Raw genomic sequence first — 27,298 nt, 5'->3', positions numbered from 1 at the left:
TTTCAGCGGCAAAGTATTCGACGCAACACTCGAGCAGTTACGACCCTCAAATCCCACTGAAATATTTAAGCCTGATATAGTAACTGGGTTGTTAGAATAAGAAAGGGTTGCAACACACACCTGTCAATCCTGCCGCTCGCTACATGACACGGAGGGATAACGGAGCTCTAGAAGCAACTCCAAATAGATCTGAAACGCTCGTTTTCCTTCTCCCCACTCCCTTTTCTTTCTCTCGTTCAGCATTATTGTGTTTGCTAGAGAAAGAAAGATTGTGTGCTCGAGCATGGTGTCGCTTATGAAAGCTATTCGGACTCATCAAGACAAAAACTGAGGCAAACTGCCATCAAAATCTGGAAGAGGACACGTGACTTCCTCGACTGTGTGCGCATGCACATACGCACAGAGTGGAGCACACAATCTATTTTTATCAGTTCGGGGTCTGTTTTTCAGTCTAAACAAAGGAATGCTGAATAAGGGTCTACTCTATAAACCATTTATTTATAGCACTATAACATCACATTTACACACTCTCCATCAGAGAGAGAGAGAGAGAGAGTGAATGAGAGCGAGAATGCATGAGACAGATCGAAAGATAGTGAGGAAAAATAGAGCGAGACAGATTGAGCTAGAGAGACAGAGAGAGAAAGAGAGTGACAGAGACAGGCAGGGAGAGAGAGGGATCAAGCAAATGATACAGACAGACAGACAGACAGACAGCTGTGAAAGACTGATCCCCAGTTATTGGAAGTGTTTGGTTACAGTTATTGCTGCTAAAGGTGGCACAACCAGACTAAGTTTAAGGGGGCAATTAGTTTTTCCACGTCGGTGATGGATGTTGGATAACGTTTTCATTCAGTAAAAAAATAAAAACTGTAGTGTGTGTTTACTCAGGTTACCTTCGTTTTATGTTGTGTTTGGTTTGACGATTTAAAACTAAATATTTAAAATATTTAGTATGACATATGCGCAAAAAAGAGACAGATCAACAGATAGAGATAGAGCAAAGGGCAGAGCTGGAGAGACGGAAAGGCAGACAGGAAGAGACAGACCGAGATAGACAGACTCTGGAGGGAGAGAAAGTAGAGAGAAAGAAACACACTCCAAGAGGCAGACAGAGAGTGAGACAGATATCCAGACATACAGAGAGAGAAAGAGAGAGAAAGAGTGTGAGACAGATATCCAGACATACAGAGAGAGAAAGAGAGAGAGAGAGAAAGAGTGTGAGACAGATATCCAGACATACAGAGAGAGAAAGAGTGTGAGACAGATATCCAGACATACAGAGAGAGAAAGAGTGCGAGACAGATATCCAGACATACAGAGAGAGAGAGAAAGAGAGTGAGACAGATATCTAAACATACAGAGAGAGAGAGAGAGAAAGAGAGTGAGACAGATATCTAAACATACAGAGAGAGAAAGAGAGTGAGACAGATATCCAAACATACAGAGAGAGAGAGAGAGAGAAAGAGAGTGAGACAGATATCCAGACATACAGAGAGAGAGAGAGAAAGAGTGTGAGACAGATATCCAGACATACAGAGAGAGAGAGAGAAAGAGTGTGAGACAGATATCCAGACATACAGAGAGAGAAAGAGAGTGAGAGAGAGAAAGAGTGTGAGACAGATATCCAGACATACAGAGAGAGAAAGAGAGTGAGAGAGAGAGAGAAAGAGTGTGAGACAGATATCCAGACATACAGAGAGAGAGAGAGAGAGAGAGAGAGAGAGAAAGAGAGAGAGAGAGAGAGAGAGAGAGAGAGAGAGAGAGAGAAAGAGGCAGATGCAGATAGTATAACTGCTGGAACAGTCCAAGTGAAATCCAAAACACACACATGTGAGGGAGAAAGTAAGAAACAGAGTGTGTTACCATTTAAAGGCAAAGAGACAGGGACTAGACGAGTCAGGAATACTGAACACATGCTTGTGAACTCGTGTCATTCTAATGCAGCATGGTACTCCATCACACAACATTAAATCCACACATCCCTGCCCTTCCTCCCTCACACACACACACACACACACACACACACACACACACACCTGAATTACAATGACCAAGCGAGCTCATTCCTTCTAATGCGTTGCCGTTTGGACTTTAACAGTGTCTAAGCATCTAACCTCAATATGCATCACATATACGAATATATATACACACTACGTATATGCTGAATTTCGTGATGTGAAAAGAACATTTAGATGTGTGTGTTTATTTCACCCTGTTAGGAAGCATGGACCTTATCCAATGAAAGACAACAGCCTGGTAATATTAGCTCTAGAATCAGGAGAATCAGTTTATAAGCAGAATAATGGTTGAACTTGATCATGCTCCTTGTAACAGCTAAGATATATATATATATATATATCCCAAACATTTTCAAATGGTTCTTGTTGCAGAGTCCAGGGGGTGGAGCTGGATCTGGACCATCTCCTCCTAGAAGCCTAACACTAACCTACACAATGCTGTACATCACACTTATCCAGCCTGAAACTCTACTCCGGTAGGAGGAGCTGGATCAGGTCTGACTCCACCCTCTGGACTTTTAGCTCTGCAGCTTTTTGAACCAATGATCTGAAGTTGACATTATGAATTTGGCATTGTGGTTTCTCCTCGATATTTACTTAAATACGTATTCAATAAAATGTTTTGCATATTTCCCTGTTCGTTTTCTTGACTCCTGTTCCAATGAGTCACGGTCACTCAATATCAAGATTTTATTTTTTTTCCCCCCAACTCGATGTTGTTGAGGAGCTAATGGAGGTACATGGACGAAGAAATCTTTGTTTTTAGTGCTGGTGAAGAAGACTAAAATGGGCCGTACACTCAGCGTTTAAAAAAAAAAAAGGGCTCAAAAAAAAAAAAAAGGGCTGAAATATTAGTTTGTAAAAAAAAATATAATGAATAAAACAAACAATCAAAAAAAAAAAAAAAAATCAAGTGCTTGGGAGCCCTGACTTAAGCAAACCTAAAACCTCACAAGCCTCAGACAGTTTTGTTTCTGAATGCGAGAGTGGTGTGAGCGGCCCGCTCAGGTACTCCTCTGACTGAAGCAAGTAATAAAAAAAAATCCTGCGATGAACTAGTTCTTCCCTTTTGACAGGTCTAATTAAAATGCACAACACAACCTAATACAGTGCTTGTTACACGGACGAAGTTTGATCACATCCTTACGGGTGATTAAGTGTGATTAAATGCAGCAACCCATGCGGCTAACTCTATTAACATTTCAAATAATTCAATTCCATATACTGAGAGAGAGAGAGAGAGAAGGCGGTGTTCAGGAGTGTGTGCCCTTCTCACTGACATTCCAGTGCTACAGGACGACATGGGGATAGGAGAATGAATCGTGTTCAGTGGTGTGTGTGTGTGTGTGTGTGTGTGTGTGTGATACAGCGAGAGAGAGAGAGAGAGAGTAATAATATCATGGTTTTGGTTTGCTATGCCATGTCTGGTTGTGCTGGATCAGAGCAACAGCAGCTCTGGCACTGCGTGATAAGAAACAGCTCTAGGCTCAGATACAGGATGCACACAGATGAACTAAGCTGTACATATGCACTGAATGACATATGTGCTGTATGGTGTTAACATTATCTTGCAAAATGTAGGATTGTAATGTTAAAAAAAAAAAAAAAAAAATGTTTTATTAGCTACGTTAACATGGACGGCAGTAATCTATTTATTGACCTTATTCTGAATAAGACGTATAATATTGTGATTAAGGTGTTTACATGAGTCGCTTTTAGAATACTCCGTTCGTGTTCCTGTTTTACATGTTATAGAACGTAGCTCAATTAACGGCACGCATCTTTACGTCCCCACGCCACGCCGTCCGACGTTCCCTCTAGAATTTCACGTATCGACATACAGTTGGTCTTCGTTATGGAACCGTATACAGTTTTGGGTGTTTCACTTTTAATTTTACAAAATCTTCAAGTGTGGTTAATTATTTGTCATGATATACGTGCAAATAGACGACTGCTTGAAGCCGTGGGCTGCGTCCCAAACCGCATACTTTCCTAATATATAGTAGCTGAGATACGTGTATTTCTCCTACTATATAGTAGGTAAGTACGCGGTTTGGGACGCAGCCGTGCTCTCTTGTTTGGCGTCAAACGGTTGAGCGCTGCCGTGTGTGTACGTGTCCTGTCGCAAAATGCTGTGAAAACTCCCACACGACGTTAATAGTGTGATTAAGGTGTGTACATGTCTGTAATACACGTCGATAATGCGACTAAAACAGGAGTACTCCACATGTCTTAATTCCATTTGTGTTTACTTCGAGTGTGACTTTAGTCGGATTAAAGTCATCAATAATCGCTGTTTACATGCTAGATTCTTAATCAGAGCATCGTCTTAATCGGGTAAACATCGGATTATCGGCGTCCGTGTAAACGTACTGACTGACTCTTACCGACGTATCCTGGTGTGCCACAGGCAGTGGACATAACATCACCCGTGCCCTCCATCTTCGAAAGGCCGAAGTCACTGATCATGATCTTTGAGCCGTCTTGAGGGTTGAAGTAAAGAAGATTCTCAGGCTGAAAAAGGAAAAAAAGACGTGCAGACTTTTAAAAAAAGAAGGAATTAAAATAAATAAATAAATAAAAATCTGTTCACAGAAGAAACATCAGTAATAAGACGTAAGTGAACGTGTATGTGTGAGACAAATCAGAAACGCATGATCTAACTCCTGTTTAGTTCTATGCTTTAGTATAGTTAAGTGCATTATTACAGACTACAAGAAATGAATGGGTTAATGATTATAATCTCCTTTCTAATGTAGCACATCGTGTCTGTGCCCGCAATGAAATGTCAGCAAGTCATAGGCCAAGCTACAAGCGGTGATCTGTCCTCACCAAAAATAAAAACTCATTACTAATTGGGCTAATGATTTATCCACCCCTCGTGTGTGTGTGTGTGTGTGTGTGTGTGTGTGTGTTTCTGCTCGATCACCTTCAGGTCTCGGTGTACAATGCCCATACTGTGCAGGTAGTTGACTGCATCCAGGACTTGTCTGATGAGTGTGCTGGCATCTTTCTCTGTGTAGAACCCCTTCTCCACGATCCGGTCAAACAGCTCTCCTCCTGAAACCCTAAACACATCACACACACACACACACACACACACTGTAACTGTATGCTGCAGTCATTGTCTTCACACATTTTTGAGAATAAAAAGTTTATTATGCACATTAGTGTACTTGAATGTACGTTAACGAACTCTCAGTGCACATGGGAGTCGGACGGCGTAATCCGAATTACGCATTATGCAAGGTCAGGGCGTTGGGACATGACGAAATATAATCTCTGCATCTGCAAATCTGACTACAGAGAAGGGGGGGGGGGGGGGCTTTCTGTAGGCCATGTATCATCATTTTAAGTACTAAATGATATTTATTTCATAAGAGAGTAAAAATACATCCAAAAGTAACTGATATATACACAGTGGTTATGTGGCTGAATGGTGGGTGCCAATATTTACACCCAGACACCCAAATTTGGTGGTTGCGTAACTAATTAGCGACATGGTGTAATTTAATTTCTGACTTAGTTTTAGTCAATGATAGAATAAACATTATTTAATGCAAGTGTATAAGGTCAAAGTTCATTTTTTTTAATACAGCGCATTAATGCTTACATTTGAAAACATTTTCAGATGCAGTATATAGTGTAAGTTAAGACAGTGGTTTTCAAAGTGGGGGCCACCAGGGGGCGCCCGGGGGGCCTCAACAATTTGGTGTGAAAAATAAATACATGACTTGTTATGTATGAAATACTATAACATGTTATTTGTAACAATACATATTAAAGTCACATTTGCTATACCTAACTTTCTATTTGCTAAACAGACAAAACATCAACTTAAAAGAGGGGGATAGATTCAGAAGACTGTATTTTTAATGTGTTTTAAAGACGTCTTGCAAAAGGGGGGCCTCGGTCAAATGTTAATGCCATTTGGGGGGCCTTGCCCTGGAAAAGTTTGGGAACCCCTGAGTTAAGAGAACCACTAATGTAAAGCATTACAAATGCATAAACCCGCCACCAGAGGGGGTAAGAAGATAAAAAAAAAAGAAAAGAGAAAAACTCGGTCCTATATAAACAAACACGCTTTCAAACCTATTAATAAGCATTTATAATCAGCAGCGCTGGGGAATTTTATTTTAACTGAAGACAGAAACGAACATTTCAGCAGTTTAATACGGAAAAGTGATTTTATTCTCACACACACACACACACACACACACATCCCTTCAGGGAAAAGACACAAATGTCTACACCACCTAAATGTGTGTGTGTGTGTGTGAGCGCGCGCTTTCTGACAGCCACAGATGGTACAGTAAAAGCCTATAGTCATGGGTTTGACCTCATGGAGGAATGTCCCTGACCCTGTCACTAACTTCTACCACACACACAGACACACACACAGACACACACACACACAGTTTCAGTCTTCATGTGCTTTATTGGCATGACAAACAATTGTACATTTGTGTTGCCAAAGCAAGTACAAGGGAAGGGTAAACAAAATAAAAGACAAAATAAAATAAAACGGAGTAAAATACCAACAGATTAAATAAAATGAAACTAAAAAAAATAGTGTAAACAATGTACATAAATGTACAAATTAAGGACAAAATAAATGGACTATATACAGAATAATTGAAAAAAGAAGGAGAAAAATGTGTAAAATTACAGGATAAAAGTGAATTTACTAATAAAGGAGAGGAAAAAAAATATAAAACAATAATAATAATAAAGAAGAGCAATCACACGAGTTACAGGAAACACAAGGGCGAGGCAGATCATTCACTGTCCCTAATATTGTGGCCGGCTGAGACATATTGTGCTGCTAATATCCAGCAGTCTTTATCTTCTCCTAGCAGGAGGGGAGTTTTTCACTGTGTGATAGATTCTCAAATGTCTGGTGTGTGTCATTTTGGGGAAGAATTTCTCTCGGCTGTGTGTATGTTGTGTGTTCTGTTAGGAAGTGCCGCTCCGTCTCAGTTGTGTTTTGGTTGCGGTGTAGGCACGAGCTTTCTTCCTGTGAGAGCCATGTTTTCCTGCGCCTGCCTGTTTCCTCTGCTAGGGCGTGGCCACTGAGACTGTATCAGGTCAAGGTGCTTCGGTGTTTTTATCCGTCACTGTGGACAGACACTTTGCCATGGTGTGCGGTCTTTTCAGGGCCAGATAGCATTAGTAATTTGGTCTAATCTGATGAGTTGGACTTTGTTGTTCTGATGTGAAGCATCAGTGTGGTGGGGGTTAGTAGGTGTTGGTGGTCTTTCAGGGCCGGAGCGTCGGACCAGCTGATAGAGAGAGGGGTGTTTGCTTTGATCAGCTCTTGGTATCCCAGGGCTTTGTAGTGATATGATTGGGGGGTCACTGAGTTTTAGGCGTTTCCAGAATTGGATTGCCCGTTACTATATTTTTATAATTTGCGGATATTTGCCTAATTCGGTCCTGCACGCGTTGATCGTTGTGCGTCGATGTACTCGTAGGTTTATTTATTTATTTATTTACAGAATTCTGCATGCAGGTGAATGTTCAACTGGATGTTTTCCCCATTTTGCGACCTCCTGATTCGTTAGTGGACCCCACACCTCACAGCCATAGAGGGCAATCGGCTCAATTACTGATTATAATATTCTCAGCCAAATTCTCTCTCTCTCTCTCTCTCTCTCTCTCTCTCTCTCTCAATCCTAATGAAGTTTCTAACGGGAGGACAGTAGACAGAACATGAATTCTCCCTGCCTCTTTTCTCCCACTCTCAGCAGATGTGCCCGTTTCATACACTGCATCTTCAGATGAAAAGATATAGCAGATATTGTCTGCTGCAAAGCGCTCGTCTAGTATCCTTTTATGTACCTTCTCTAGGACTTTTTCTAAATACACTCGTGATGCTGAGGCTCTCCAGTTATAATGTTAAGTAATGCTAGTTTGAAGAAATCCATCCATCCATCCATCCATCCATCTTCCATACCCCTTATCCTACACAGGGTCAGAGGGGAGCTACCGTCAGCTGCTGTTTTAGAAAACGAATCAACATCTTCTGGCCAAATAAGAACCGCACAGCAGTGCGGTCTGATACAACACACTTACCTACATCAAACACATGAAAAAAATAAAGACTAGGCTGCCCCTGATTGTCAAGAGAGAGAGAGAGAGAGAGAGAGAGAGAGAGAGAGAGAGAGAGAGAGAATATTCAGACCCACGCGCACACACGGGGACACTGAGATTCGAGCGGTGTAATGATGGGGACAATCTGCCACCCATCACCAAGGTTACATCGCTCTCCTGCGTCAGTGCGCTGCTCAGCCAAGTGGCCTGGCCAAAGCTCTGTCTCAACGCTCCATCTATGGTCCTCCCTCCATACCCTGACCTCTCACTCCTCACTCCTGCGCTCTCCATACACCTCCATCAACCACAAGGATGAGATCTCAATCACCATTTCTCCATCTTCTTTATGAATCTCATTAGCAATCAGGCGGATTTTTTTTTTTTTTCTAAGTGGTAAGCAGGCAGGGATTAGAAGCGTTACAGGGAACAAGAAACGTTTTTCACTGAACATAAAAATCAACCACGGGACCAGAGTCACTTTAACCCTCGCTCCAGTGTGATTTCCATGAACGACAGCCTTGACCTAAACATTTCCCCAATGACATTATGTGTAGATATCTACAGTAATAGAAATATTCATTTCACTTGCTAGTATGTCTTTCTACTGGGGAAATAAACGGGATTTCGTTAATACTTTAGTATTTTTTAAAGGGGGAAAAATCTACATTGAAATGTTTTCTGTTAGTCAAAATATTGTCACTAAAAAATAAATAAATAAATAAATAAATAAATAAATAAAGTAGTAAGAGGGTTATTTTTGCGGAACGTTTCCCACAATATTGTGATGCAGCTTTGTGTGTAATTTCATCCACTGAATGTTTATGTAGAAAGAAGCTCGTGGTATCGTCTCGGAAGGTGACGAGTCACACACTCGGGGTTTCATCATTACGTCTGAGGAAAGAATAGAGTCTAAGCGTGCTGATGTTGCACCGCTGCAAACCGTGCTTCAGTGCACTGCTGTCTCTGAGCCGAGCCGAGCACCTGCTGCTGAAAGCATCCTGTTTGCAGAACACCACACGAAACACACACACACTAAACACACACTACACACACACACTACACACACACACACTAAACACACACTAAACACACACTACACACACACACACACGCGTCTATGGTGACAATCACAGCTCTTTGTATTTGTGCTTTACCTGAGATAAAGCTTTTCATCACACACTGATTTCCTTTCTTCTCTCATCATTACGCTTGCATTCCCAACACACGCACGCACTTCACCCCGCCCACTCACACAGACACTCGCTCACTCATCCACTCTCACCAACGCTCACACAGACACTCGCTCACTCATCCACTCTCACCAACGCTCACACAGACACTCGCTCACTCATCCACTCTCACCAACGCTCACACAGACACTCGCTCACTCATCCACTCTCACCAACGCTCACACAGACACTCGCTCACTCATCCACTCTCACCAACGCTCGCACAGACACTCGCTCATTCATCCAGTCACACAAACACTCGTACTCACACACTTGCAAAACACGCACTTTCACAAACATTCTCACACACACAGTTACTAAAATTAGGGCATGTTCAGAGTGACGATCAGTTTGTTTTCTGCTCCTCTGATCTCTGAAGGCGTTGCGTCTTTCTGCCCACATCAACCTTCTGAGCCTGCATTACACTCAGGTAAAGGTCACACTCGCCCACAACCGATTCTGTGCCTGTGTGTGTGTGTGTGTTGCGGGGGAGAGCTGGGACATGACACACAGCGCATAGTGAAAGATGACATTAAATCACTAAGTGCTACTGTGAGTTAGAGAAGTGACATTACGAGCTCATAAACTGATGACGTGGATATTTGAAAAGCACGGGTCAATATTTTTATCATTATTATTACTACAAATAAGGTTGTAGTAGAAAAGGTTTCATTTTTCCCCCTGATACTGGGCTACATCTCCACTTGTTTAAGTAACACACATGCACATTCAATTCATGTTCTCAGTTCACTTTTATTTGTGTAACAATTTTAACTTCCGTCACCAAGCTATCAGGATCAGTCTGGATATTTTTTGCTCTTTTTATTTCTGATGTTTGGAGCTTTGGCGGTTTTGATACCACAAAAGTTTGCCTACACTTTCACAAGGTTGCATTAGATACAAGGATAAACATATATTTCTTCACAGCCAACTGAGTTTTGAAAATATAAGAACGCCGGAATTCCCCTCCCTGAGCAACTCTCACGTACGTGTTTCATCGAGCAAAAGTGCCTCTTACAACATCCAAGCCAAACGGCATGGAACACTCTCTCTCTCTCTCTCTCTCTCTCTCTCTCTCTCTCTCTCACTCACACACACACACACACACACACACACACACACACACACACACACACACAGAGTAATACACTGCGTGAAGTGTCAGTGATGCATACTCACAGTTGCATTATGAGGTACAGGTGATCCGAGCTTTCGTAAATGTCTTCCAGGGCCACGATATTCTCATGCTTGATCCTGGAAAATAAACAGAATATTAGACTAGTCATAAAATAAAATAAAATAAATAAATAAATAAAAAGACACCCCCCCCCCCCAGTGCACCCCTGAATCTCCCAATACCCCATCCAAATCTCCCGATATTCCCCCTCCCTTGAATCTCCCAATACCCGCACTGAATCTCCCAATATTCCCCCTCCCCTCGAATCTCCCAATACCCCCCCTGAATCTCCCGATATTCCCCCTCCCCTCAAATCTCCCAATACCCCCCCGAATCTCCCAACAGTCCCCCTCCCCTCGAATCTCCCAATACCCCCCTCCGAATCTCCCGATATTCCCCCTCCCCTCGAATCTCCCAACATTCCCCCTCCTCTCAAATAACCCGATAACCCCCCCTGAAATTCCCTCTCCCCTCGATTCTCCCAATACCCCCCCGAATCTCCCAATATTCCCCCTCCCCACGAATCTCCCAATACCCCCCCCCGAATCTCCCAATATTCCCCCTCCCCTCGAATCTCTCAATCCCCCCGAATCCCCCAATATACACCTCCCCTCGAATCTCCCAATACCCCCCCCCCCCCCGAATCTCCCAATATTCTCCCACCTCTCAAATATCCTGATAACCCCCCCGAATCTCCCGATAGTCCCCCTCCCCTTGAATCTCCCAATACCCCCCCCCTTTATGATTTCTATCTTAATTTAAGTAAGTTTTCTAAATAAATCTTTATTGTTGATCTGCAAGATTGTGTGTTGTTAAAAACTGCTGGGAGCGGAGACAGGGGATCTGAAATGGCTGGAATTTATTTTGATTCCTTAATTTTACTTTACGACCGTTTCTTCTCCTCTACTCTAGACAGGGGATGTCGTAACAAGAGTGCACATGTAAAGATCGTATTATCGTAACGAACTTGACACCGATCAGCCATAACATTAAAACCACCTGCCTAATATTGCGCAAGTCCCCCTGTCGAGACCTCTGAAGCTGTACTGTGGTATCTGGTACCGAGGCATTTATGGGATTTGGCAGACGGATTTGAACTCATAACCTTCCGATCAGTAATCCAAGATAACCACTGAGCTACCACTGCCCGAGAGCCCACAGAGGCTCGATCGGATTGAGATCTGGGGAATTTGGAGGCCGAGTCAACACCTTGAACTCAAGTCATGTTCCTCAAAGCGTTCCTGAACAGTTTTTGCAGTGTGTCAGGACGCATTATACTGCTGAAAGAGGCCACTGCCATTAGGGAATAACAATGCCATGAAGCGGGGGGGTTCCACGGCTTCCCAGCAGAACATTACCCAGAGCATCACACTGCCTCTGCCGGCTTGCTTTCTCCCCATAGTGCGTCCTGGTGCACCATTCTTCCCCAGGTAAGTGATGCACACACACCCAGCCATCCACATGATGTAAAAGAAAACGTGATTCATCAGACCAGACCACCTTCTTCCATTGCTCCAGTTCTGATGCTCACATGCCCCTTGTAGGTGGTTTTGGCGGTGGACAGGGGGTCAGCATGGGCACTCTGAGCGGCTTTCATACGCAGCAAGCTGTGGTGTATTGTGTGTTCTGATACCTGATAGAAACTATGATGTCCATCATAGCTAGCATTAACCTTTGTAGCAGTTTGTGCTACAGTCGCTCTTCTGTGGGATCAGACCACACAGGCTAGCCTTCGCTCCCCACATGCATCAGTGAGCCTCGGGTGCCCACGATCCTGTCTCCGGTTCACCGGTCGTCCTTCCTAGGACCACTTTTGGTAGGTATTAACCACTGCGTACCGGGAACACCCCACAAGACCTGCAGTTTTGGATATGCTCTGACCCGGGTGTCCAGCCGTCACAATCTTGTCCTTGTCGAAGTCTCTCAGAGTCTTACTCTTGCCCATTTTTCCTGCTTCCAACACGCCAACTTCAAGATCTGACTGTTCACTTGCTGCCTAATAAATATACCCCACCCCTCGACAGGTGCCTCTGTAGTGAAATAATCGACTTTATACACATCACCTATCGGTGGTTTTAATGTTACACCTGATCAGTGTATACAAGATTAACCAGCCTTAAGAATCCTATGGGAAGCTTTTAAAATGTGCCACCACTGGCTTTTACTTTTGCGTCACAGTGGAAAGTCTAGATAGATAAGCTAGCTAATTAGCTGATCGTAGACAGAAGCGGGAGCAGTGTTGCTATGGATACAATGTGCATGTTTGAGCGATTTATTATTATTATTTTTTTTTATATGAGCACAAAAGGCCAGTGCTGCTTCTGCGAAATAAAAAAAACAAACCCCCAGTATGATCCACGAGGAAATAAACAGATGGGTACATGAAGGGATGGTCAACTAACATCTGCCCACGTAGCGATCATTTCCACGTTAATCAGAAATCAGGAGCAGCAATGTTCCCTCTCTGACATGCTGGTTCATGTGATGGTTGTTTTTTTTTTTTTTTTTTTGTTCGAAACTAATCACAGAAGTACTCGACTTCAAAAGGATTAGTCGTAAACTCATTTAGTTCCAGCCTCTCTCTTTCTCCACATCTCCTCCCTCCCTTAAGAAAGAGTGGGCACAAAACTGCGGCGTGACTCATCTAGTGCTTCTGAAAGCCTTTCCTTTAATTATAGAGAGAAACGCAGAGAAAAGACAGAGAGGGGGAGATGAAGAAAAGGGGAGGAAAAGGGAAAAAAAAAAAAAAAAAAAAAGACAGACACCCTTTATTCATGAGAAACAAAAAGAAACGATTTTAAAAAGACGAGATCATGACACAAAGTAAACCGCAAGTCTTCCACGATATTGTTCTGCAGTCTGCGTCTCAAATAAACTCGACACCCGCGGCTGCATGTGTGAATACATGACTCAGTGGTTCGGAGCCGTCATGGAAAGTCTAATAGAAACTTGTCTAATATAAAGACGAGAAGGAGACAAACAGTCCAAACACGCGAGGGCAGACAGATGGGTTAATTGGGTCTTGGGATAGAGCGGTAATTAGTGACACACCTGAGTCCTAAATCGCTGTATAATGAGGAGAGCTGTTTGCCATGCGGATACCGAGGACGCGTCGGTGTTCCCGGCCTGACGCAGATCATTTCCATGTCAACATTTACAATAATACAGTACAGCATACTGGTATTTTGTATTCATTATATTTAATTGGGCTTTTTCCACTCGCTGGCCATTTTCTAGCATGTACATGACTCTGTATGTATAAAATGACTGATTTCTGACCATCTTCTGCTCGGAACAATGTCTCAGCCACCAGCTATTTCTTGATTAATAGAATTGGACCACCGCAGGACCATCACTGAACAGATATTATTGGGGTGGTGAACCATTTTAAGCACAGCAATGAGATTTTTTTTTTACTACCGGGTTTAGAAACAAACCAAAAACATTCAACTCGGATGATTAACAGTCCGAGTCCGGTTCCTCTCAAGGTTTCTTCCTCATATCACCTTAAGGAGTTTTTCCTCGCCACCGCCTCACACCCTTAAAATCTCTATCCTGTCTTTATATGTTTCTGTAAAGCCGCTTTGAGACAATGTCCATTGTCTAAAGCGCTACACAAATAAAACCGTGTTGAATCGATTAACACAAAACGTGCACGGGCTTCAACTGAAATTTGTGAAATAAACAACTAACATGACTAAAGGATGACAATAATTACCTCTCAGTGATTAACCATTAACGATTAGCTCATAGCTATAAATAATACAGTTATGGAGTGGTTCCATTTTGTTTCACAGAGGAGACTGTTTTGAACTTGAAGTGGAGAATAAACGCAGATTGCTCCGTTTAATCGAGTTTAAGCATTGTGTTATTGTTGTCAGCATTTCTTAACAAACCGTGTCACTTCACTTCACAAGCCAGAAAGGGTCGATCTCTGCAAGTCTGTGAATATTCCTTCCTTTCTCAAAAGAACCGCCTTCAGCAAAATCATTTCTATACACGCATGTGATTGGCCGCAACAGAGGATCCGCTCCAGGTTCACGTTTAAAAACAACTAGAGTCTGTGAATTACAGCTAGTTTATTTAATACGGTGAATAGTATACAACGAGAGCTTGGGCGCACGGTGGTTAGTGGTTAGCATATTCGCCTCATACCTCCAGGGCTGGGGGTTCGATTCCCACCTGTGTGTGCGTGGAGTTTGCTGCGGGGGTTTCCTCCGGGTACTCCGGTTTCCTCCCCCACTCCAAAGACATGCATGGTACCCTGATTGGCGTGTCCAAAGTGTCCGTAGCGTATGAATGGGTGTGCGCGGAAGTAGCCTCCCCTGGTGCACCCTCACGTTCAGTATCATACTGCCGAGCGGCTAATCCTTCCACCACGATGGTTCCACTATGAAGTGGAACCTCGACACGAAAAAAAGAAGACCAAGAGCTCGGTTCAATCCTCTGAAATAGTTTGGGTCCGCTTCTGGAGAGTGGTCTAACATTTAGTAACCCCCTGGGCTACAGAGTCTGTATTCTGCACACCTATAAGGTGGAACAACAAGATATGTTGAGGCATTTCTGAATTCTCTGTGCAATATTAAACACCGGAGAAATATTAGTATTACATATTACCGTTCTGATACCTGCCAACCATGAAGGCGAATAATATAAGCCGGCGGAAAGCGTGGAGGAGTATTGAAAATAATACTGTACACTTTCCATATTGTCCTTTTAGAAATCGCTGGTCTAAGGGAGCTTTTGTCGAAACCGTGAGATTGTTTGATGCGTCTGAGATTTTCTCCGTTAGTCAACGCATCTATGCGGACCAGTGCAGGAGAGAAAACGGCGTTTTTTTAATTACTTACTAAATAATCTTTACCATTAATGACCTTGATGTCCTGATGCCCTACCTCTGGATGGAGCTCTCATCAACTGAGGATGGTACCGCTTGAAGTACCATGGAAATGGTTTTGGACCTCAGTTCCACATGGACGTTCTCGCTGTGTTGCTGGGACTACGGTTGCTGCGATGGCCTTGGGACTGCAGTTACCACATGCAGTTTTACACTCAGGTCTCCTTTAGTGAACAGTGGACTAGTTCAACAAACAGACTTCATATACAAACCATAATGAACTTTCTTTTACTTTCACACTATCCGTCGTTACCCAGATGAGGACGGGTTCCCTTCTGAGTCTGTGACCCTTACAACTTGGTCAGAAATCAGTTTTCCCGACATTTATATGTACCTGAAGCCTGAATGCATACTAAAGCCTTGACGCTTGGTCCTACTTCAAGGCGGGATTTGTTGGAGAAATTAAAGTGACAAGAGCACCAATAAACAATCTGGTTGTATGTAGACGGGTATGTACAGATATTTGTATTTTTTTTTTTTTAAATATAATTTTATCTGGTAACCCGTAAGCTAGCTAGTCCTAGTTTGTTTGTAGCGAACACTGCTTCTACTTACTAACGTTATATATTTGTGAAGGTAAAACCCAGTCAGAGAATGAATGAGCCCCCGTCATTCATCTATGGAAATAGACAGCGTTTAAAAAGAAACACCATGAATACCACATGCCAAAAGAGCTTAGACTAACACTGCTCGACTTGGCTTAAAAATAAATAAATAAATAAATAAATAAATAAATAAAATAATAATATGACTGAATGGTTTTTTGGCACTCTGCGAAAAGATAGCTCTGAATTCTGCCATTTTTATTCAGGAAAATAAGAAGGCGGCTGTGGATCAGGTGGTAGAGCGGGTTGTCCACTAATCGTAGGGTTGAGCGGTTCGATTCCCGGCCCGCGTGACTCCACATGCCGAAGTGTCCTTGGGCAAGACACTGAACCCCAAGTTGCTCCCGATAGCAAGTTAGCGCCTTGCATGGCAGCTCTGCTACCATTGGTGTGTGTGTGTGTGTGTGTGTGTGTGTGTGTGTGTGTACGGGTGAATGAGACACAGTGTAAAGCGCTTTGGATAAAAGTGATATATAAGTGCAGACCATTTACCATTTGGCTGCTCTTTTTGTGTATTTTTGAGTGATGACATGTACTGGGGTATACTGATGTTAAAAGGTGGAGCCTACACAAAATGTGTAAAGGTTGCCAGCTCGGTATACAATTATTATAGTCCATAAGCATATTTCAGCAAGATACCAAGAGACACATACACACACACCCCCACACGAGAAGTATTTTCACTGCATGTCTTTCACGTCTATCTAATTACAGGCCTACAGCGTTGCCAGGGAGATGCCAGTCATCTGTCCATCACCCAGCCCATTGCTATGATATGAGTGACGGGCGACAGAGACGAAGGACAAAGGACATGAGTGTCCAGGGCTTGACCGCAGCAACCGCATTGACACTACATCAAACACCACATGAAGCCCTATTTGATTAGCTTTCATGGGGCAAGAAAAATGGCATCGTAAATCATGTGCATGCCACATCCCACTAACAACTTCATCTGCATGTACACTACACGTAAAATGAATTTCCTGGCCTAAAATAAAATAGGAGTACAAATATCCTCCAAATTGGCACTTTGGTAACGTTGTCAAGGACCTACAGGGACTGAGGGTGTAAAAGCAAGCATTTGGTAGCGTTTTCAAGCCTTCACAATACTCCATGTTGTTTATTGTCATGCTTGGCATGTTGGCTTGCTATTATACTAGAAGAAAAGTGACAATCCACTCAAAATGCTTGTTTAAATGTGTTTGTGTTTCGTTAAACTTTTGTCGGTTTTTGTCCTTCAGGTAACGGAGTCATTATTGGGGGGTCCCGAGTGGCAAAACCGAAAAAATACTCCACCTAACAACAGGAGATCGTGAGGTTGAATCCTGACAACGCCATAGCCATCTGTGGACAGGAGTCAAGAGAACAAATTTGGCCATGCTCTCTGGGAGGTTGGGCCTGTATTACTCTCTGTCCTGTCAATCACAGTGACGCTGACCAATCGGAGGCACCTGCCAGCTCATGTATGCAGGAGAGGGCGGATAACTAGGCAATTGATAATTAGGTAATTGAAGAAGATAGGACATGAGTGGGGGGGAAGGTTCTTTTGGGAAATCAAAAAATAATGGTCATGGTCAATAGAGGGGTCGGATAAAAGGGTAGACATAGAAAATCTAGAAACTCCAGAAACCAGTAAAAAAAAAAAATCAAGAAGCAGCACGAACATGGAAAAAACAACTAGACGCTCTGAATTATGTTAATGGGAAGACTTCGCAGAACATCAACCGGAGCATTACGCCGCCTCTGTCAGCTTGCCTTCTACTCAAACTGCGTCCTGGTTCCATTTCTTCCCAAGGTACGTGACGCACACACGTACAAGAAAAAAACGTGATTCATCAGACCAGGCCTCCTTCTTCCACTGCTCCATGTTCCAGTTATAATGCAAAACAAACAAACAAACAAAAAAAGAAATACCACCTCCCCCTAACAGTGTAAAATATAACCCAAGCACAGAAAAACATCATGTATATCTGGCACAAATCTTACATACGTTGACAGTCCACGTTTATAATCTGTTAGGCCCTAAACTTCATCATCCGGACGTAACTTCCTACACTGATTCGGCTCGTTTGACATTTAAAGATGTCCCTGAGTAATAAAACCTGTATATTTTAAGTGAACTCCTCAGTATGAACAGCTCCGAGATGAACGACGCAATAAAACAAAAGCACACAGTCTTTCAGATGTACAAAGAGATTCCTTGAAGAAAGCTATAATTTTTGCCGACATCTGCGTTACTCTGCTGAACGCGGCTGCCTGAGGAACCACGGTAACAGAGGTCAACTGCAGGTAAGCGATCTCACATCAGTGTAATCGAGGTCACATGGCGCGAGACTCACTTGCTTAGCACGGCGATCTCGTTCTCGATGCTGCTCTCCTTCCCCTTCAAGGCCTTTTTAGGGATGCACTTAACGGCAAACATCTTCCCTGTGGCCCTCTCCTGAGCCAGGACCACCTCGGAGAACGCTCCCCTAAAACAAAGAGGGAGAATAAAACAGATTTGGGTTACTCATTAAAAGAGGGCAAGAGAATAAAATAGATCACCTTTTCCTTTTCGGCTTTAACCGTCAGCATGTTTGCAGCGTGAGGAGATGTCAGTTCATGTTGGAGTGGTTTATCGGATCATTGGAAGATGAATGGACACACTCTTTCTGCCTCTCTCTCTCTCTCTCACACACACACACACACACACGAACAAATGAACGGTCAAGACTTTTCTATCACACGCTGTGAGTAAGATGGAGTCGTTTACACAAAAGTCATCATCCACACTGCTATTTTACCCGAACGGATCCTTCAACCTCCATCCTGACTTCCTAAATACATGCTCAAATAATCCAGACCCGCTGTTCATCTCCGTCTCATTCCAGTGGCGGCTCTTTTTCAGGCTAACATCCTGAATTGATGTTTCTGAAGCAAGAGAAATGACTCAGACATTCACAATACCACCTCTGTATGCACCTTTCATGCAGGACTGCATTATTTCCAGATTGACAGCTGAAAGCTTAAAGTTAAGACCTTGGAATTATAAAGTTATATATGACTTTACTGACCAAAAAAAAAAAAAATGAGTGCATATTAATGCTATTAATATGGTTATCTTTTTTTGTAGTGGCAATGGGCGGAAAAAAGTACTGAGAAATGATGTGTGTATAAATGAAAGTTTAGATAAATGTCTTCAAATGGGAAATATCCAACCGGAAATATACTCAAGTGAAAGTATGACTAGTTATGACTTGCTTCAAACTACAGGAATCGATGCTAGTCTAACCTGGGATTAACAAAGAAAACAAGATAACTTGGTTGAACATAGCTAATTAATGTTGGAAAATTAGCTAAAGTTACCTCAAGATACTTCACGGGAGGTAAATAAGGCGCCTAACTATCAGTTATCGGCAAAAGCCCACACCGATAGTTTTTCACAATTGCGTCCGTTGCGAGAGCGACTGAGAAGGGTCTGCCGTCAGAGTACAAGAGCGTCCTCTAGAGGCAAAATAAAAACTGTCCCTGACCAATTTTTATTTGTTATTTGGAGTGTTACTTTGTGGTTCAGTTTGGATGTGTATCTTTTATTTACTTTAATATTTATTAATAGTATATATATGTATAATCAGTATCAACTTTAAAAATCATCATTGATTAAATGGTTATCCTATTCGATTGATATAGCATACGCTCATTGGCTGAATGAGGGAAAAAGAGATCTGAAATTTGTATATCTAAATAAAAATATAAAGAGTAAAAAGTAAGCTTATTCTTGGTAATGCAATTAAGCGAGGGTACAAGTATACCGCGATTTCAGTAATACTCAAGTATAAATAATAGTCAAGCATAGTAATGAAGTACAATCACTCAAGTATTTTCCACCCCTGGAACTGGCTCTTGTTAATCACTTCAGGCTATAGTAGAAAATATATCACAGGGGCAAAATGCCAGAGTGAGATTATGCATCTGGGTTGAAACTGCCATGGAGACATTTCTAAACACCCATTTGCTGATGAAGCTTTTAAAGTGGGGGGGCGGGGGGGGGGGGGGTTTGAAGCATGGCCTCATCAACCATCTGCCACGCCATGTACAAGCTTTAAAAAAAAAAAAAAAAAAAAAAAACAACATTCAGTCCAGAATTCAGTCTGGACTTTAAGTCAATGTTTATCTGGGCAATCTGTGGTCGTTGCTACGCTACGTGCACCGTGACACACAAAAACACACTAACATGGCTGGATGCATAAAGGCTCCAGCGAATACAGTGCATTTTACACACACGTCAAACAAACCATAAAGACCGACTATTGGACTAGTGACAAATTCTCTCCTGAAATCCTCATTAAAATGCTAAAATGCCTCCTCCATTGCGTTCCCTCTCTTATGCACGTACGGGTTTATGTGCGTGCGTGCGTGGGTGAGCGCTGTGAAACCGGCTCCACAGTTGAAAAATGAAAACGCATGAAAGCTGCTCGATCACAGACGGGAAAGTCTGCGATGCTTACTTCGGTGGTTTATGTGCACCTGACTGATACACCACACACACACGTGCACACACACACACACACAGTCCTCATTAAGATGGCCATGCGCCATACATGCATTCATGTTCCAGATGATCATTAAAACACTCATGAACAACCCACATGTCATCAGATTTTTTTTAAGCCACCACTGTGTTAAAGGACGCATGACAGCCAAAATGAATGAATCTAAATTGTTGTAGAAACTAAAACTCCCATAATTCCTTCATACACACATGCAGAGAAAGAAGTGGGGGGGGGGGGGGAGGGGGGAGCGCTACCATGATTCAATAATGTTGAATGAAAATGAAGAGACAAAAGGAGACAGGGTGAGGGGGCGAACACTGGAGACATGAATGAAGTGCATGAAGGAAGAACAGCTGAATCCACACAGCCAGATGTTTCCACACATAAGATGGAGACACCGCAGATGCCTTTTGGTTCAAAAAGAACATTATTATATTATTATATACATTATTTTATTTATAATAATAATAACAAATTTTATTTATAATAATATGCAGTAATATGCTCTGGCCCCATCACAATGTTGTGCGGTAGATGTAGATTACAGACAGTTAAGGTCGCTGAACTGCTGGACGTCCAGGTGGTGCTCCAAAAAGAGTGTGGTTTTTATTGATAATTGGAGTAGTTTGGAAGGCAAGGCTGGTCCACTAGGGCAGGACGGTATCCATCTTACACAAGAAGGTGCTGCTCTCATTTCTTGCAGCAAACCACAGTCTTAGAAGAGGCAAAGTTAATCGGTGACGATCCAGAGCCAAGGCCATGGAGCAGACAAGCAGGCTAAACCGACCGTCTGCTAGCTGCTTTAAGTCGTCACTTAGGTTCCACTATATTGACACGGTGTCTGTTCTCTGATCTATACGAACACGTAGAAAACCTCAAAGTTTGTATTAGTAACCTAACGAACATAACGTTAGATCTTACGGAATGCATCGCTACCACCTGTGATCTGAAACTAGGACAATTAAATAGATCTCTTACATCTACAGCGCTTATTGTTAACTAAACTAATACTGATCAGGAGTTTAATGTACTTTAAAAAATTATTATTATTTTTTTATTTTTTTTTTTTTTTTAACAGAAACCTGGATTAAACCAAATGAGTAATGGTGCATTAAATGAAGCTAGTCCACCCGGATACAGTTATATACTATATCATTATATCAGCCTCGTCAACCTGACACAAAAACCTAGACATAAATTCAACGGGTTTGAAGTTCTTTATACTAACAGAACATATGTAGCCACAAAAAATAAGTCTACCAAGTCGATTCCACCAATTACAATTTACAGTCCCCCAGGGCCATATTCTAAACTCCTCCGTGAATTTGTAGATTTCATCTCAAACCTGATTGTTTCTTTAGACAAAGCATTAATTGTTGGGAGACTTTAATATTCATTTTGAGGACCCACTGAGAACAGCGGTTGTGTCCATTCTAGACTCAGTAAGGGTTAATCAGAATGTAATAGGACCCACTCCTAATGGTGGTCACATTCCAACACGAACATTCGGATTAAATACACAAAATAGTCACATTTCCTCAGTCTGAAGATATCTCTGATCTGATCAGAAAAAACTAGAGATGCACAGATGTATCGGCTGATAAAGGCTATTTATCCCCGCTATGGGCTATCGGCCGATAGTTTAAAAACACATCGTATTCGTGCTGTGTGTAAAGATGATGTCTCTTGTGTGGAATGACGACAAAACTGCAGTGTGTAATCTCTGTAATCTCTGCACTGATAAAATTTGACGCCGGACGCTGCAGCAGTGAAGCGCGAGTTTCGGCATAGAGTCGAATATATATTTTTTTTTTGTCGCGCTGCTCGAGCTGAATTAAAGGGCCAGTACACTGCTGAAAGATTTAAATGAAGATGAGTAGAGTATTTCATATCCAGTTAATGTTAATATATAAAAAAGTGTATATTATATATTACCAGTTTGATGTTCAGTGATGAAGTAGAAATGCTTTTGTTTTGTTTGTGTGTGTGTGTGTGTGTGTGTGTGTGTGTGTGTGTGTAGTGCCTGTACAGGATGGTGTGTGCAAAAACTTCTGTTATCTGCTGTCTTTGTGTTAGTATTGAAAATGAAACACACTGTGGTCTCCACAATCACTGCATTTAAGAGTGTGTGTGTGTGTGTGTGTGTGTGTGTGTGTGTGTCTCCTAGTGTAAGACAAAGACACAGAAGTGCATTGTAGAAAAAGCTCTCAGACTATAGGACATGTTGACAGCTCTGCTTCATTAACACATAATGTGAGAGGGAACCTGAATGGAGCTGAAGTGGGAGTCATGCAGTGAGACACACACACACACACACACACACACACACACACACGTGAGATACTACTTACATTCTAACTTGTATTTATGATCTACAAATACATCAGATAATCATAAAACAACAACTCTTCTTTTTCTATTAGAGTTGTAGAATCTACAGCACACATAGCCTTGGCCTCTTCACTTCGTCACATGGTAAGGGGAGGAATAAAAAAAACTTCATACTTTATTTATTTGTTTGTTTGTTTGACAGGGACAATACACATTCATTGACATCAGCACTTCTTATGTAAATGTGTCAGCTTTAGACAGAGGGCTTACTTTCATATGCTAACAAAAGAAAAACAGATGGGACACACACACAAAAAACAGCACAAAACTAATGTTGCTTATGTAAGCATTATAATCATGCTATCCACGTCATCATCATGATAACATGATAGCACGCCTGAATTTCTAGCAACCATATTTAACTTTTTTTTGGAAAATAAACCAATGGTTTTCAAATCTCTTAAATCGACTGAAAGTTCATTCCAATCGGCTCACTTCCTGTTGGTTTGCTTGCTAGCTTTTTTTTTTTTATCATCATTAGGGCTAGGGCTTGCGATTGTTAAGCTGCTTGGATCTCGATGTTCCCTTTGCTAACTGTTTACTTATTGTGGCTAGAACCAAGAACTTGTTTATTTGTTGTTGTTTGTTGAATGCGTGCTAGTTTCTTCCCCTTCTATGCTAGCGCCAATGATTTGAGAACAGGTAAGACTGTGTGTGCGCGGATATATTACTTAGGTACTAGTGAATGTTTAGACATGTTAGGTTAGAGGGCTTCTATTTTTGGTTAGTTTAGCCTAAAGTAATATGTTTTCCCAGTAATATTAAAATAAGTAGAATAAATGTTAAAAAATAAATAAAAATTTTTTTTTAAAAAAGGTTAACTATTAAATACCATCCTACAATCAAGACCCATGTTGTACTACATCACTACAGTAACATGGTCATGTGAACAACCCCCCAAAAAAAGTTGCAACCGTTAGGTATTAGACTGAAAGAGATGAGTGCTGTTAGGTCAAGTTTTATAAAAACACGGAGGAGAGAGAGTGAAGTGAGAACTGAAAACATTTCTGTCAGCACTTCAGTTTTAAATGTTTAATGTAATCTCAGCCCCAAGTAAGTTGTCACACAGCAGTGGCTTTTTAAATAAACTGTACTTTTAAGTGTGGTTACTTTTTAATCTTACTCGGGTAAATATTTAAACTGAGATGTACATTTACCGAGTTCCCTTCAGCTCTGTTTAGGAAATGACGTGCAAATGACATGTTGGCCATTGTGATATCTGCAGCACAAAATAATGCAGGTCTAAAAAAAAAAAAAAAAAAAAAAAAAAAAAAAATATCTGTGTAATGTCATAATCTCACGATTGAACACTGGTATCCATTTACAATAGATACAATTTTTGTGTAAGGTGCAGATTTAAAAAAAAAAAAAAAAATTAATACATTTAAAAAAATCATTATGGGGCCATTTGGTCCTCACAAAGGGCCTGCCTGTCTGTCTGTCTCTCTGTCTGTCTGTCACACACACAGACACCTCCAAAAGGTGTTTACCTTGAAACAATGATCTGTTCTCTGGCATGGCAAATTATTGAAAACAGGTGATTATTTTCAACACTAAGCAAAAGTTCATACAATCCTTTAAGTTGAAACTGCCTAATTATAATTTAAAATTTTTGTGTTTGTAGTGATTTCTTCACTCAATGTACTGAGGAGGCATGCAGCAGACAAATCTTATTTAAAAAAAAGAAAAAAAGGTACATACTTCTTTCCTCTAGAAAGCGTTGGGGGTTGCAAACTTTTGCATTCAACTTTATATAACTGGGTGAAAATGGTATCTACCAAGAAAAGCAGATAAAAGTCCCACATTTATTTTTGTCCTTTAAAATAAAATTTAAAAAAAAAAACAAAAAAAAAAAAAAACAAAAGGTGGCAATAATTCTCATCGGCTGTAAACATGGAGGAGAGAACAGAGAAATTTAGCATTAATAAATTCCATTTTGTTTACATTTACCCTTTTAAAAATGACATCGTTATAGCAATTAATTCGATTTATCAGAGGTAAATGAATTATCTTTCACCAAACGTTAAAACCCCAGCCGAATAAAACCGTACATTAAACACGTACGCCGATTTTCCAGGACTGACCCGAGTGCAAAGTGACGCAAAAGTACCAGCTGTATCCGAGACGTGTTTCTACATGACACAGCAGCTACACGCTGACTCACACTGCCACGCTGATACCCTGATCATTACAATACGCACGCATGTGGACTGACACAGCATGAACATCAGCAGTTATAAGACAGGGGCAGAAATTATCAACAGCCCTATTTACTGTCCACAATGTCTTTCACACAGGAAGCACAGATGCCCTGTGCAGCTTTACGGAGCATGATAAACACTCGCGCCTCATCTGATAAAGATTAATGTAAGCAGATCTGAAGAGCGGTCAATGTCTGGAAGTAGATTGCATTTTAACTCCGATAAAACCAGTCGTAACTTCATCAAGTGAAACATCTACAACTAAAAGCTAAGACTAGAGATTAAGGGGAAAGATCAGCAACGGTACATATAAGCCGTGCAGTGACCACCACTGAGCCCTCGAGCAAGAAAACTAACGATGCATTCGACTTAATTTGGATGTGGGAAGTCCGAACTCAGAATCGTGTCATTTTTTACCTTTGTGCGGTCGAGTTACAAAGCGGGAAAACCCATGGATGCCTTTTCTTAGCAAAAATCTAGCTAGCTAACTGTAATAAATGTATTAAGTAATAAGTATATTTACCACCTCATAACAGTGAACTGTATAGTCAGCGTTTCAGATTTAACGATTGAATATGTCTGCATGTTGATTTATTTAAAGTAAATACTAGTACATGTACAGTAGAATGCGTTTAAAAGTAAAGAAGTGCTGCTTTGTTTACTGTTGATGCTGTGAGCAGCCATGTTGATTTTTGAACTTGGGGTTGAGAAGACCGTCTCTGTTGTCCGAGTAAGAATTGAGGCGGTGGTCAGGAATTCAGAGTTATGAGTTTTACTGAATGCAGCATAACCCCAAATCTGGGGTTTGGGGTTATGTTTATCATTTCTCTGAGGTAATAAACTATTCATCAGAGATAAAAGCTGAAGCTTACTTTTAGCTCAACATTTCCTTAAGTAAAACTTTATTGTGAGATGAAAACACAGCCACTTTTGCCTGCACACCTTTTAAAAGCTGTCGGTCAGTTGCTAGGGAACCTGGCTGTTACGTGCCCTATTGATCTGCCCGTCAAAATAAAGTACTGCATTGCCTTTCGTAAAGTGAAACATCAGCAATAGTTCAGTGATTGCCACCGAGTGCTTAAGCAACTAACGACAAATCTGTAAACTATCCCTCAGAGATATGTTAAAAATATTTCATTTTAAGAAAGAAAAGTAATATGAAACCACAAATCCATCTACATTTCACACAATAGAAACGCCAGACAAAAACTCCTTGTCCACCAAGCCTCAGAAGTAGCCAAACTGCAGTAAGGTTAACTAGCTAGACTAAGATTTAGCTAAACATTAGCTAGCTATATGTAGCTAAAAGATAGCTAACTTGGGTAAAACTTAGCATATCCCTGAGGGATAGTTTGCCTACAATTAAATATTCAGGTTTTGTTTTGAAAGAAAAAGTAACATCAAACACAAAAGACTGTAAAGACAACCGCAGGTCCATCTACATTTCACGCAAAACAGATGCCAGACAAAATGCTTTGCTGGTTCAACCTCAAAACTAGCCTGTGAACTAAACTGTAGTAAAGTGTGCTAGCCTGATTTAGCTAGAAGTTAGCTAGCCGCATTTAGCTAGAAGTTAGCTAGCCGCAATTAGCTAAATGTTAGCTAGCCACAATTAGCTAAAAGTTAGCTAGCCGCAATTAGCTAAATGTTAGCCAGCCGCAATTAGCTAAATGTTAGCCAGCCGCAATTAGCTAAAAGTTAGCCAGCCGCATTTAGCTAAAAGTTAGCCAGCCGCATTTAGCTAAAAGTTAGCCAGCCGCATTTAGCTAAAAGTTAGCCAGCCGCAATTAGCTAAATGTTAGCCAGCCGCATTTAGCTAAATGTTAGCCAGCCGCATTTAGCTAAAAGTTAGCCAGCCACATTTAGCTAAAAGTTAGCTAGCCGCATTTAGCCAAAAGTTAGCTAGCCGCATTTAGCTAAAAGTTAGCTAGCCGCATTTAGCTAAAAGTTATCTAGTTAACTTTAGGGAAAGTTTAGGTATAGCTTTAGCTCCAGTAGAACTAAGTAATTTAGTTTTAGTAGAACTAGCTAAACGTTAACTAGCTGATGCATGCGTTATGAAAAAGGAAGCTTTGAAACATATGTACATTTATATCTACTGTGCAACTCCTGAAGAACACAGAACACAATAACGACAGCTTTTTTCCCCCTA

General features: G+C 41.4%; 1 protein-coding gene across 1 annotated transcript in view; it reads right to left on the bottom strand.

The window, feature by feature from the left end:
• Nucleotides 1-27,298, bottom strand: part of camk1da (calcium/calmodulin-dependent protein kinase 1Da) — a 77,871-nt gene that overhangs the window by 10,440 nt on the left and 40,133 nt on the right. Inside the window, exons 2-5 of the mRNA XM_053650409.1 lie at nt 18,362-18,493; nt 10,523-10,597; nt 4,951-5,089; nt 4,409-4,535 (exon numbers count right to left, since the gene is read on the bottom strand). Coding sequence (XP_053506384.1) covers nt 4,409-4,535; nt 4,951-5,089; nt 10,523-10,597; nt 18,362-18,493 — 473 coding nt within the window. The remainder of the gene's footprint in view (nt 1-4,408; nt 4,536-4,950; nt 5,090-10,522; nt 10,598-18,361; nt 18,494-27,298) is intronic.

The sequence above is a fragment of the Ictalurus furcatus genome, chromosome 19 (assembly GCF_023375685.1).
Source record: "Ictalurus furcatus strain D&B chromosome 19, Billie_1.0, whole genome shotgun sequence".
In the NCBI taxonomy this organism is placed as follows: Eukaryota; Metazoa; Chordata; class Actinopteri; order Siluriformes; family Ictaluridae; genus Ictalurus; species Ictalurus furcatus.
This window is presented reverse-complemented; position numbering and strand designations above follow the sequence as displayed.